The 14,252-nt window shown below is 41.8% G+C and overlaps 1 protein-coding gene across 1 annotated transcript in view; it reads left to right on the top strand.

Moving 5' to 3' along the window:
• Positions 1-14,252, top strand: part of LAMA3 (laminin subunit alpha 3) — a 271,191-nt gene that overhangs the window by 91,958 nt on the left and 164,981 nt on the right. Inside the window, exon 12 of the mRNA XM_058438557.1 lies at positions 3,878-4,012. Coding sequence (XP_058294540.1) covers positions 3,878-4,012 — 135 coding nt within the window. The remainder of the gene's footprint in view (positions 1-3,877; positions 4,013-14,252) is intronic.

The following is a 14,252-nucleotide window of genomic DNA, read 5'->3' as shown; positions in this document are numbered from 1 at the left end:
ATTCATTAAACTTTTATTAAGTGCCTATGCTGTGCTAGTCACTGCCAGGCAGCTGCCTGATACACGGTTCCTCCTGCCTGGGAGCTCCCAGTCTGAGGAGACAGAAAGGTCAACAGTTCTAATGGCAGGAGTTAAGTGCCATGAGAGCATATGGGAGGGGCAGCCTCACAGCCAGGGTGAAGGAAAGAAGGAAGGAAGGAGGAAGGGAGGGAGGGAGAGGAGAAAGGAGAGAGACAGAAGTGCTGGAAGGGCTTCCCCAGAGCAGCAGGAGGAGGTATCTGAGCTGAGTCTTGGAGCATGAAGAGGAGTCAGCCAGGCAGAGGGGCAGGGAAGAGAAGCCATGGGGCTAGGAGAGAGGGGATGGCAGACAGGTCATTAGGGCTGAAGCATGGGATAGAGAGAGGAAGTTCAAGGAGAGGGCCTAGAGGAATGAGAAAAGACCTGAGTGGTCAGCCAGCTCAGATATGCGGGTCTGCAAGGCACAGCTGTGCCTCATCTAAGGGGCATCACAATAACAGAAGACATTGCATATTTGCATATTGATGATGATGATTTTATAGCAGGTGACAGAAAAGCATCTTGAGGAAGGGGCACCTTTTTCTAATTTGCACAAAGATGCCCCATGGGTTGCTGGTAGCTTGGAAAATGTTGAAGGATCTATTCTGTCACATGTGAAGGACTTCGTATTCTGTCCTGCAGGCATTGGGTCACTGTCAAGGGATTTAAAACTGGGAAGTGATATGAAAAGTTTGACGTTTTTGAAATATCACTCTTGACACCAGCATGGAGAATGAATTAGAAGGAGCAAGATAGAAAGCAGAGAGCCTCCTTAGGAAGTTCTCAAAATAATCCATGTAAACAAAGATGAGGTCTGGAACTCTGGCAGTAGAGAGGGACTCAAGGGATTTTCTTGAGATATAATCACTGTGACTTCGTAATGAGGTGTGGGATGTTCTTTCTTTTTCTATTTTAATCAGAATTCTTTGAACCTCAATGCCAAGGTAAAGTCCAAGTTTTTCACTGAAACTCAATACTTCGTTTAACGTCAAGACTGTAATTCACAGTAAAAACGTTCCCTTTCCATGTGGCATTCGTTCTCAGCCTACAGGGCTGTGGCATTAGGACCTTGTATGGCAGCTGTGATGGACGGAGAGAGTGGTGCTCATGCCAGTCTGGGTTCCAAGGCTTCCCTTGTCATGAATGTGTCCTTGTCACTTCTGAAAAGGAGGAAAAACTTTCTTCTACCCTCTTAGGTCCCATGGCTGGGCCTAGAATTAAATGAACCTAAGACAAACAGCAAAAAAGCATACAAATTTATGTAATATTTTTACATGTACATGAGAGTCTCTAGAAGGAAAATCAAGACCCGAAAAAGCCATTAGGCCCCAAAGCCTATGTATTGTACATGTTTACACAAAGAACAATGAAGTATGGAGTGTGACAAGACAGAAGAGCTTGGGCTAGTGGCACTACATTGTGGGACCCTGGCTAGGAAGCATTGGGGGAAACTAAGGGTTATTTTAGTGGGTTTGTTGATGCAGATCCAATCCAGTCGACTCCCAGTCTCCAGTGATAAGAATGCTGTCCTCCTGGTACAAGGACGGCAGGCACCTTTCTCCTGGGAAATTTTATGACCTGCTTTTAGGTAGAAAGGGTGAGATCAGAGAACCCTTCCTACATCTGCTGCTTCTAAAGTGCCATTGCTGGAAACAGTCAGTATGCTAAAATGGCATATTCTAAACCCTTTCACTTCCAATGCTGTTTTTGTCAAATTAGGCAACTGTTTGGTTTAAGTATGAACAAGTTAAAGATCATGTAAAGACTATAAAGTTGTTCTGATTTACTGTGATTTTTTTCTTAATTATTGTATTAGAAAAAAATCATTCCACAACTTTGTTACTAACCTTTTATTTGAAAAATTAAGGGTTTAGGGCAGAGGGATTTGGCTACTTTTCATATTAACTACTATTTTAACCCTTGTAGAAAATCTTTCCAAAATGCATGAGACTTTCCTTCCTTGGTGGGTAGGGTGGACCCAGCTGAATCTTTGAGTCTTTTAGGATCTTCCTTAGGGGACCTGTTGCAAATTTAGATATTAACGTAATTTATAGAATTATGGATGCTTTCAGGGCTAGGCATGGTGGCTCACGCTGTAATCCTGCACTTTGGGAGGCTGAGGCAGGCGGATCACCTGAGGTCGGGAGTTTGAAACCAGCCTGGCCAACATGGTGAAACCTCGTCTCTACTAAAAATACAAAAATTAGTCAGATGTGGCACATGCCTGTAATCCGAGCTACTTGGGAGGCTGAGGTATGAGAATTGCTTGAACCCTGGAGGCAGAGGTTGCGGTGAGCAGAGATTGAGCTACTGCACTCCAGCCTGGGCAATAGAATGAAACTCTGTCTAAAATAAATAAATAAATAAGAAAAAGAAGTAGATGCTTTAAATATGAGATTGGTTTGAATATATATGCTAATTCAGGACATACTCTGAAAATTGCTTCATTCTCGGCTTGTATTTTTAGTATACTAGAAAGACCATGGGCTTTGAAATCGGTCAGTCCTGGGTTCAAATTCTGACTCTGCTTCCCTGGCTGTGTGAACTTGGGCAAGTTAATTAACCTTTCAGAGCATCTTTTTAAAATTTTTTTCCATCTATAAAATACCTGTCTTACAGGGCTCTTGTTTGACTTCATTATTATTTTTGAGCAATATTTATTTCCTGAGGAATACGTGTGCTGGCCCTGGGGGCCTGTGGTGAGCTCTCACAAAGTGTCCAGTCTGCTGGGTGATTTACTTATCTATTTCTGTGTCATAAGTCACCCCAAAACTTAGTAGCTTAAAAGAACAAGGGTTATTTCTCTCAATTGTGTGGGTTGGCTGGGCAGGTCTTCTGCTGGACTTGCTGGAGGGTTTCTGGGGCTGGATTTGCTGGAGGGTTTCTGGGGCTGGATTTAGTTGGGACATTTGGGAGTATCCCTCTTTGTGGCCTTTTGTCCTCAAGGAGGCCAGACTGGTCCCTCCCACGGTGGTCTCAGGATTCCTGGAGGGCAAGAATGGAAATGGCAAGGCCTGTGGTGACTTGGACTCAGAAGTCACATGACAACAACACTTACACCTCATTCTGGTGGTCAAAGCAAGTCCCAGACCAATTTGCGATCCCAAAAATGAAAGTGTTGTGAAAGAGAAACACAGCTAAGATAGAGAATAAAAGGAGGAAAGTGGGGGCCGTTTATACAGACTGGTCAGGGGGATCTTCTGAGGAGCTGACGTTTGAACTGACATCTGGTGGATGAGAAAGAGCTGGCTGTGCTAAGAACTGAGGAAGGGTATACCAGGCAGAGGGATCGGCCTGAGCAGAGGTCCTGAGGTGGGAAAGCCCTGGATAGAGGCACTAGAAGTAGCCTGGCTGCAGGGAAGGCCAGTGCCAGGAGGATTAAGTGAGACGATCCAAGGGAAGCCCCCGATGCCTGATATGTAGTAGGGCTGAATTGATGTTAGTTTCTTTCCTTCTAAAAACTGGAAGGAAGAAATACATTTAATTCACGATTGTCATGAGATGGGAATCTATTGAATTGAAGTTATACTTTACAAAGCTCGGCTTTAGAGGGAAAAGAAAATGTTTCCACAGGAATAGATGTTAAAAGAATGGTTTGCAAATGAATGTCCATCCCTATATGTTTTTTTTAATGACATTTCTGTCCTTTCGTGAATTTTAAAAAATTTCCCTTCAAGGTGTAGTCTTCTGAGTTAAGAATGTTTAACAGCCATAGATAATTAATAATCTATATTCTCATGATAGAAACCTAGGGGAAGGGAGAAATTAAGAAACAGATGGAAGATGGAGACCCCTTCTGAAAGTTTCCTGTCTTCTGCAGGGTGTGACTGTAATCTGGAAGGCGTTCTTCCCGAAATATGTGATGCCCACGGATGGTGCCTGTGCCGCCCTGGGGTTGAGGGCCCTCGGTGTGATACCTGCCGCTCCGGTTTCTACTCATTCCCTATTTGCCAAGGTAAGTGGGCAAAACATAGCATATTCATAATCAATCCTTCAAGATAAATTTCCACCTGAGGAAATGCAGGTCTTTCTGGCAGAGCTGTCTGGCTTGCAGTTTAATAAATGGGCCCCTGGCTTACATATAGATGTTACACGTGATGGTCCTACCTGGACCTTGTCACCTCCCTTCTCTCCAACCTTACCCTGCCTCCTCCCTGGTAGTTAAGCACATGGACTCTGAAATAATCTGTTTGGGTTCAAATCCTAGCTCTGGAGAGGAGGTGGTATCTGAACAGCATTTAGGAACCTGCCACCACTTCTCAGATTCTGTTGGGGTGGGTCTCTGGATGCCAATTGGGTTTGCAAATTGGAAGTGTGTGAATAAGATTAGAAAGATGGGAAGGTGGATGACAGAAGGAGGCAGGGTGTTCTAGAGAGAGGGGACACATATGCAAACCATAGAGACAGGAGACCACAAACCCCCTCCTCCCCACTTGTTTGTATCCTAGTATCCCATCCTAGCAAGAGTGGCTGAGGGGGAATGGAAGGTGGGAGGAGGAGGTGTCTGGTCCAGTCCCTAGAGCATGGCAGGTATGCACTCAATGCTGGGTGAGTGAACACATGAATGAATGAATTTGCCCAAATTATTCTCCCCTGCCTCCTTTCTACTGTCTGACATTATTCTTCTTTCTGCAGACAATGGTATAGGGGAAGGGAGGAGAAAGAGGAGATGATTTTCAGTCCAGGATCAAGGCAGGAAATAAAACACCACTTCAGACACTATAAACAGAAAGAGATTTACTATAGGTAATTAGATGCTAGCCCAGAGGAGTTAAGAGCCAGAGCAGCAGGCTCTAGGCTGGGCTTCCAAGGAGGCCTCCAATGGAATGGCTGGGTTTTAAGCCCAGACTGCTATGGCCCAGTGCAAGGATGGGAAGCCCATGGTTGGTGCCTTCATCTCTTGGCATCCAGGAAGCCAGAGTCAGAGCACAGCTGCATAAATGCTCAGCCAGCTACAGGATGCAGCCTCCTCCTTATTTCCCATCTGTCTAATCTTATTCATACACTTCCAATTTGCAAACCCAATTGGCATCCAGAGCCCTGCCCCAACAGAGTCTGAGAAGTGCTGTCTTTAGCTTTCCAGCCTCTGAACACTGGAGGAGTTTAGAATAGGTATTAGGTCATCTCACCTGCAAGGTCAGCCACACTAAGGAACTGTGAGCATGAAAAACTCCCTCCCCTAAGCTGGAAGACAAGGTAGTGAAGAGCAGGGGTGGCACTAGCTATCAACTTGGGCAAGTTACTTAACCCCTCTGTTCCTCAGTTTCCAAAAAATAGTGCCTGTCTCATAATTCATCGTTGTGAGGGTTACATATGTATTGACAGGTAAATCTCTTAGAACTGAGGAAGTACTTGTTCATAAGTTAGCTATTCACTTTCACCTTTCTTCTCTTGACCTATACTTCCCTCTGCGTCATTTTAAGAGCTTGTAGTCTGAGTTCCAGCCATCTCCCTGTTTGCTTAAATGCCTGAATCCCATACCCCAAACCTTTCCTTTACCTTCTGGCTCCTGGCGTGCAAAACATTCTTGTGGCTGAAAATATCTCAAAGGTTTTTTTTTTCCTCCTTTCTACCAGCCACAACTTCAGACTCATTCTGGTAGAATGAATTACAAATATTCTAACTTAGTCATTCATGTGGACAAAGCTTGTGTTTATGGATACAAAGATAATGAATAAGTAATACAACACTTAAAGAATGCTCTTTTCCACATTTCTCCACTACTAGAGCTAATTTATTTTAAGGTAGGTAGAAAATGCATGAATGTATTCACGATAAGGCAGAGGGGACGAAGGACTTCCAATAACAACAGAGTAGGGAGGTTGGTAGATACTCTTTTCAGTAAAACAGAAATTAACCAGTGAAAATATTTTAAAAAATTGTTTGAAGTCTCTGTTAATGGTCATAAAAGCACATGGCAAATGAAGAAACAATTACTTAAGAAAATTTGAATCTAGGTAAGAAATGAGAGTCTCTGTGACATTTCAGCCATGACCCCCTTCATTATCCATCCCCAACTCTGTTTTATAGAAGGTCTACCCATATGTGTTGCCAAGAAGATGGGCACTCTCTTTATCCTGTACCCCAGTTTGGGGCTATGGTTTGTTTCATTTTGGGAGGGGCAGGCCATTGATATTTCTCATCCTTCTGCAGTCCTGTATAACAGAAGCCCTATTCCAGGTGGGCTCAGCAAAGAGGACCAGCTCTCTCTTACCCACCACCCCTCCACTTGTAGGGTAGGAGCTCTAACTTAGGCACTTCAGGCTGAGAATTCTGGGATCCCAATCACCCCTACCCAAGCTGGCCGATAGAGTAGGGGTCTATGGTGGGAGAGGAAAACTCAGAAGACCACGGCGCCACCTCCACCTGTGTCCACTTGTAGAGCATAGCAGAGTTTCAAAGAAAGAGGGAAGTGTGACCCATACATAGGTGAAAAAGGAGACAATAGAAACCACTTTTGAATGAGCCAGATGGTAGTCTTAGCAAAGACTTTAAAGCAGCTATTAGAAATCTGTATAGAAGACTCAAGGAAATCATGGTTAATGAATTAAAGGAAGGTATGATGACAACATCTAATTGAATAGAGAATATCAATAAAGAGATAGAAATTGTTTTACAAAATAACCAAATGGAAATTTTGGAGTTGAAAAGTATAATAAGTGAAATGAAAAATTCACTAAAATGGCTCAACAGTAGATTGAGCTAGCAGAAGAAAGAATCAGCAAACTTAATGACAAATTGGTGGAGATTATGCATTCTGAAAACAGAAAAAAAGAACGAAAATAAATAAACAGGCAGGGGGCAGTGGCTCATGCCTGTTATCTCAGCACTTTGGGAGGCCGAGCAGGGCAGATCACTTGAAGTAAGGAGTTTGAGACCAGCCTGGCCAACATGGTGAAACCCCGTCTCTACTAAAAATACAAAAATTAGCCAGGCATGGTGGCAGGTGCCTGTAATCCCAGCTACTTGGGAGGCTAAGGCAGGAGAATTGCTTGAACATGGGAGGCAGAGGTTGCAGTGAGCCAAGATCGCACCATTGCCCTCCAGCCTGGGTGACAAGAGTGAAACTCTGCCTCAAATAAATAAATAAATAAACAAACAAACAGAACCTGAAAGAAATATGGGATACCATTAAGCACAACATATGTGTAATGAAAGCATCAGAAAGAGAGGAGAAAAAGGAATAGAAAAAAATAGCCAAAGAAATAATGGTGGAAAACTTACTAAATTTAATGAAAAGCGATCTATACAGCTAAGAAGCTTAATGAACTCCAAATAGCATAAATACAGAGGGATCCACAGCCAGACATATTATAGTTAAAATCATAATTAAAATTTTGAAAGACAAAGACAAAGAGAAAATCTTGAAAGCAGGAAAAAAAGACTCATTATGTACACAGGAACACCAGTTAGAATAACAACTGACTTCTCATTAGTAATGATAGAGGCAAGAAGGCAGTGAGAGCATATATTCTAAGTGCTGAAAGTGGAAAAACTGTCAACCAAGAATCTTCTATCCATCAAAATTACTATTCATGATCAAGGCTAAGTAAAGACTTTCTCAGATGAACAAAAACTAACAGAATTCACCCAACCTGACTTATAAGAAATAATAGAAATAATAAAGGATGTTCTTAAAGCTGAAACAAGTACCATCAAACAATAATTTGAATAACATGTACAAATTACAAAGAGAGTATAATTGAATATTTTTATACATTCTTCCCTTGACTGATTTTAACAGAAAGTATACAAACTATATATACAAATACATACACACATGCATAAATATTGGGCCTATATCATATAAAAATGTAATATGTTTGACAGTAGCACAAAGGAGATAGGTGAGAACAAAGCTGTATTGGAGTAAGAAAATGACACCAAATCTATAGGAAGAAATAAAGAGAACTAGAAATGATAAATAGAGTTTATAAAGACACTCTATAAATATATGCTTGCTCTCCTTTCTTCTATCATCTTCCTTAGAAAACATAGATTATATAAATTAATAATTATAAAAATGTATTACTGGGTTTTAATATAGAGAGACATAGTATGTATAATAACAATAGTACAAAAATGATGGAGAGGGAATGGAACTAAATAGGAGTAAAATTTCTCTATTTGACTGGAACTAAATCAATATGATACTAAAGTAGATTTCTTTTTGTAAGCCCTAGAGCAACCACTAACATAATAACTCAAAAATGATTAATAAGTCATTAAACAGAGTAAAAATTACACTAGAAAATATCTAATACAGAAGAAAACAATAAAGGAGGAATAGAGGAACAAAAAATACATGAGATATACAGAAAATAAAATGCAAAACGGCTGAGGTAAATCCAACACTATCAATAATAACATTAAACATGAGTGGATTCAACCTCATACTATAAACAAAAATTAGTACAAAATGGATGAAGAAACTAAATGTAAGAGCTAAAAGTATAAATCTCTTAGAATAAAGTATAGGCATAAATCTTCATAACCATAAGTTAGGCAATTGTTTCTTAGATATGACAACAAAAACACAAGCAGCAAAAGAAAAAATAAATAAATTGGATTTCATCCAAGTTAAAAACTCTTGCACTCGAAAGGGCACTATCAAAAAAGTGAAAAGACAAATCATAGAATGGAAAAAGGTATTGCAAATCATATATCTGATAAGTCACTAGTATCATATACACATATATATAATATATAAAATCTGGATATATTATTATAAAATAATCCATATATATGGATATATTATTATTTTTACAACTCAATACTTAAAAATTAAAAATAATTAAAAAAGACAACCTAACTGAAAATGAGTAAAGGATTTGAATAGACGTATCTTCCAAGAAGATATACAAATGGCCAGTTGGTATGTGAACAGATGCTCAACATTATCAGTCATTAGGTAAATGCAAATCTAAACCACAATGAAATACCGTATTATATCCACTAGAAAGGCAGGCAGTAACAAGCATTGGCAAGGATTTAGAGAAATTCGAACGCTCATACATTGATGGTGGGAATGTGAAATAGTACAGTGACTTTGGAAACAGTTTTGCTATTCCTGAAAAAGTTAAACATAAAGTTACCATGCTACCCAGCAGATCTACTCCTTAGTGTATATCCAAAAGAAATGAAAACATATCCACACAGTAACTTGTGTATGAATGTCCATAACAGCATTATTCAAAATAGCCAAAATGGGGAAACAACCCATATGCTCATCAACTGATGAACAGATAAATAAAATGTGGTATAGCCAATAGAATATTATTTAGCAGTGAAAAGGAATGAAGTACTTATGCATACTACCACATGAATAAACCTTGAAAACATTATGCTAAATGAAAGAAGTCAGTCACGAAAGTCACGTATTGTGTGATTCATTTATATGAAATGTCCAGGATAGGAAAATTTGTAGAGATTGAAAGCAGTTTTGTGGTTGGGAGTGAAGGTAGTGGACAATGTGGATTGACTTGTTAATGAATATGGGATTTCTTTTAGGGGGAACGAAAATGTTCTAAAATTAGATTGTTCCAAAAGTTGCACAACTGTGTGAATATATTAAACAACATTAAGTTGCACACTTTACACTTTAAATGGGTGAATTGTATGGTATATGAATTTTATTTCAATAAACTTGTTTGAAAAAGATAAGGCAGAGGTGGGAGGCGGAATCCCAACACACTAAAGAAGGGGTCTTCCTCCCCAGATGTTTGTCAGCCTTATCTCTGTAAATCTGATGCTCATCTCTCTTATGTTTTTATAGTGATGATCATGTAATGTGCATTTGAATTTTAGAGTTAAAAGGAATTGAAATCACAAGTACTTATTTTATAGCAACCATTCTGAGACCCAGGAGAATATGTAGGGAGTAGATAGTTGCAGGGTGGTGAGCAGCACCCACATTTCTTTACTCTCAGCCTGGTATACAGCAGGAATTCTATTCTATTCTTTAAACCCCTTCATCACCTAGTGATCTAGGACATCAAGAAGCATGAGGGCTGTTCTTCTAAGGCTGAGCTTTTCATACTGCAGTTCATTATCCATTAGTGGATAGAGAAATCAATTTAGAGGGTATGGGCCAGCATTACAATGAAGTAGAATAGACGAGAAATTGTTAGAATGCATCATAAGTGTAGAGAAAATAAATCTCTTGCAAAGTTCTTGTTCATAGTTATTTATGTTTTGCTAGATATCTCTATCATCTATTAGTGTGTGTGTGTGTGTGTGTGTGTGTGTGTGTGTGTGTGTGTGTGTGTGTGTTTATTGGGTTATAATGTAAAATGTATTTTTTACTGTGAATATGGCCAAAAAGTTTGGAAACTGCTGTGCTAAAAGATCCTGAAGGATTTTATCTGTGCTTCTGAGTATGGGAACTAGTTTGCCACTTTTCTGAGTAGTTTGTCACTTTTCTTTTATTCTGCTCTTTGGTCTTGCGGCTTCAGACTCCCAAATAGTTACAACCTGAAGTCATAGAACATTTGGGTGAATTTACTCTCATTCAGCTGGAAACTGTTGCTCAGTAAATTGCAGCAATAATCTGATGAGTCCATTTTCCCCATGAAGATATTCCTGTGCCAGTATACACTGCATAATTCCTTCCCAAAACTGTTTGAAGGGCAAGAAAGCACTCTGTCTTATTTTTTACCATTATCTATGAAGAGCAAGGACCAAAGAGATAAACATGAAGAACTAGTTTGAGATGCATATCCTGTTTTATCTTTCTTTTTTTTTTTTTTTTGAGATGGAGTCTTGCTCTGTCGCCCAGGCTGGAGTGCAGTGGCGCGATCTCGGCTCACTGCAAGCTCCGCCTCCCGGGTTCATGCCATTCTCCTGCCTCAGCCTCCTGAGTAGCAGGGACTACAGGCGCCCGCCACCGCGCCCGGCTAATTTTTTGTATTTTTAGTAGAGACAGGGTTTCACTGTGGTCTCAATCTCCTGACCGCGTGATCCGCCTGCCTCAGCCTCCCAAAGTGCTGGGATTATAGGCGTGAACCATCGCGCCCGGCTTCCTGTTTAATCTTTAATCCATGATATCGTCCTTACTATTCTTCCTTAAACCCTGCAAGGAGAAAGGACAGTATAAATTTCAAAGTCCTATAGTCTTTACATAACTCAGAGTGTGGAGACTTCAGTCTGACCTTACCAGCAAGCTACCTAGAAATGTAAGCAGCAGACACAGTTACTTTTTAAAGATGCTTGGCTTTGATTAATAGGTTGAGCTTGGGGTCCTTTGTGGGGGGAAAAATGATAGATAATTGGGATTTCACAAATGTGTATGATAGGCCAAACGTAGTGGCTCATGCCTGTAATCCCAGCACTTTGGGAGGCCAAAGTGGGTGGATCACTTCAGGTCAGGAGTTCAAGACCAGCCTGGCCAACATGGTGAAACCCTGTCTCTACTAAAAAAATATAAAAATTAGTCAGGCGTGGTGGTGCATGCCTCTATTTCTGGCTTCTTGGGAGGCTGAGGTGGGAGAATCGCTTGAATCTGAGAGGCAGAGGTTGCAGTGAGCTGAGATCGCACCACTGGACTCCAGCCTGAACATCACAGACTGAGAATCTTCTAAAAAAAAAAAAAAAAAAACCACAACCCCTCCCAAAATAAACAAACAAATGTGTATGACAATCTGCCTTTCATTAGAGTTACTGTTTCAAATAAGAATCATCTGATATTCTTCATATGAGTAGTAAAGAAAGCTTCTTGAATTTAAAAGTAAATACAAGGAAAATATTTAAAAACCACCCATATCACTCTTTTTGAAAATGTTAACATTGAAGTATTGGCCCCGAACAATGATATATACAAAATTCCAAGGCCAAGTCACCGTGTGCAGATTTTCAAAATAAATGTCCAGAGACCTGTTTTATTTTATGACACTCTAGCCTCTCACACTCAAAGGATTATGAAAAGGTTAGGAGAGTGGAGGAGAGATAATCTGGGAAGGGGTGGATATCTATGGAGGAAATTGTTGCTGTGAACTCCTCACTGTTCTTCCTCACCTCAAAATGCATGAGGAATCTCTGATGTGTCTTAGTCCATTTGGTATTGCTATAACAGAATACCTGAGATTGGGTAGTTTATAAAGAAAAGACGTTTATTTAGTTCACAATTCTGCGGGCTGGGAACTTCAAGAGCATAGTGCCACATCTGGCTGGCTTCTGGTGAGGGCCACATACTGGGGCAAAACATGGTGAAGTGGAGCAGTAAGTGAGCATGTGCAGAGATCACTCCATGAGAGAGGACGCAAGAGAGAGAGTCCAGGAAGCCAGACTCACTTTTATAACAACCCACTCTCACGGTAACTAATCCAGTCCTGTGCGAGCAAGAATGCAGTCACTGTCTCAGGAGGGAATTAATCTACTCATGAGGAATCCACCCCCATGACCCAAACACCTCCACTAGGCCTCATCTCCCAACACTGCTGCACTGGCAATGAAACTTTAACATGAATTTTGGCAAGACAAAACACATCCAAACCATAGCATATGGAAAGCCTCAGGAGGGGCAGAGGTGCTTGCAGCCAGACTTTGGCTTGGAAAACCCAAAGGCTAAGAGCTGGATGCTTTTTTGCTTGAGGCAGAGCAGGGAGAGTATTGCCATGTTGGGAATGGCCTATACTTAGTGTGCTGGGGCAAGGGATGTGTAGGTGTTTCCCACAGCCAAATGTGGGGGAATCCAGGTGAGTGTCTTGGTTCCTGCCTGATAGGTCTGCTCAGAGACATCAGGAGATCCCACCCAAAGAAGCTGAAGTATTTGTTCAGATGCCTGTTTTATAATAGAGTGTATTAATAGGAAATTTGGGATTCAGTAAGGACAGCGGACCAGGAGACAACTGCTATTGAGAAGATACAGTTCCCAGAGGAGGGGCAGGGCATGCTGTAGGGGCCACATGGAGAAGCGTCAGGGTGGGTTTGGAGGCAGAGGGAGGGGAAGGAACTGTAGACAGAGCACTTCCACAGTAAGGAATGGGCAGGGATAAGCAGGTTTAGGATTGGCTAGTTTGAATATTTCAGTGGGCGCTGGGACATAGGGGCTGCCCCTAGTTGTCTGGTACCTGGCCCTGGGGTGATTAGGGCAGGGAATATCAGAGTGTGAGAGCTGGTAGAGGAGGTGGTGGGGCCATGCTCTGGATTCGTTGGTGTGCATTCCAAAAGCAGCCCTCTGGAGGGTTGTTTACTTCTCTGGGAATTGGCTAACCCTGGGAGGAGCAGTCCCTCCAGGGTCAGCAAGGCCCCAAGATGTCAAAGCATCAAAAACAGAAAAGAAATGGTGAATCCAAAGCCCAGGGGCTGAAGCAGTTGTGGGCTGAGGAGAGAGTCACAAGCAACAGAAATAGAGAGGCTTGCATCCCTGGGGGACAAGGGAATGGCAGGAGAGAGGTGCTCAGCAGACGACCACCAAGAGGCCATAGACAGCATCCTTGGAAGAAGAGCCAGTTTGAGATTAGCATAGGGCTGGTCCAAGAACAACTGTGTGGGGAAAAACTCTTTCCTCTGTGTTTTTCCTCTACTTTCCTCTACTCTCACACCACAACAACCATCAACACAGAAGAAAACGTCTGTGACCAAATGTGTGGGGATCTCTTCCCATCACCAAGCAGCAGCCACCGGCCAAGTGTCCTCCAATTCAATTCTGACACTGCTTACCTGAAGACAGTGCCAGATCCCACAGGTTGAGGGCTCAGTCCCCAAGACTGCTCCCTCCTTCCCTTACCATCGGTTGCAAGCCTGGGCCTCTGGAAATTCTGAAGAAGCGGCTTCAGGTTGGGGTTCCCACAAACCTCCTTTGGATTCAGTTAATTTGCTGGAGTGGCTCACAGAACTCAGGAGAACACCAAATTACATTTACTGGTTTATTATAAAGGATGTTGCAAAGATACAGATGAAGATACACGTAAGACGAGATATGGGGGAAGAGACTGGGAGCTTCCATGCCCTCCCTGGGCACCACCCTCCAGGAACCTCCACATGTTCAGCTATCTGGAAGCTCTCTGAACCTTGTCCTCTTGGGTTTTTAAGGAAGCTTCCTGACATCAGCATTCCTTCCCCCAGGGTATAGACTTGACCCTCTCTGGGGAGAGTCTTAAGACCCACAATCACAAAGGTGGGGGAAGATTAGAGTCCTGCCTTGGGGCAGGTTAAAAGAGGGCAGGAGAAGGTCAGAGGCCTGTCCCAAGGCCTAA

The sequence above is a fragment of the Hylobates moloch genome, unplaced genomic scaffold, assembly GCF_009828535.3.
Source record: "Hylobates moloch isolate HMO894 unplaced genomic scaffold, HMol_V3 SCAFFOLD_5, whole genome shotgun sequence".
NCBI classification, from domain to species: Eukaryota; Metazoa; Chordata; class Mammalia; order Primates; family Hylobatidae; genus Hylobates; species Hylobates moloch.
Note: the sequence above shows the minus strand (reverse complement) of the source record. Positions and strands in the feature narration are given on the sequence as shown.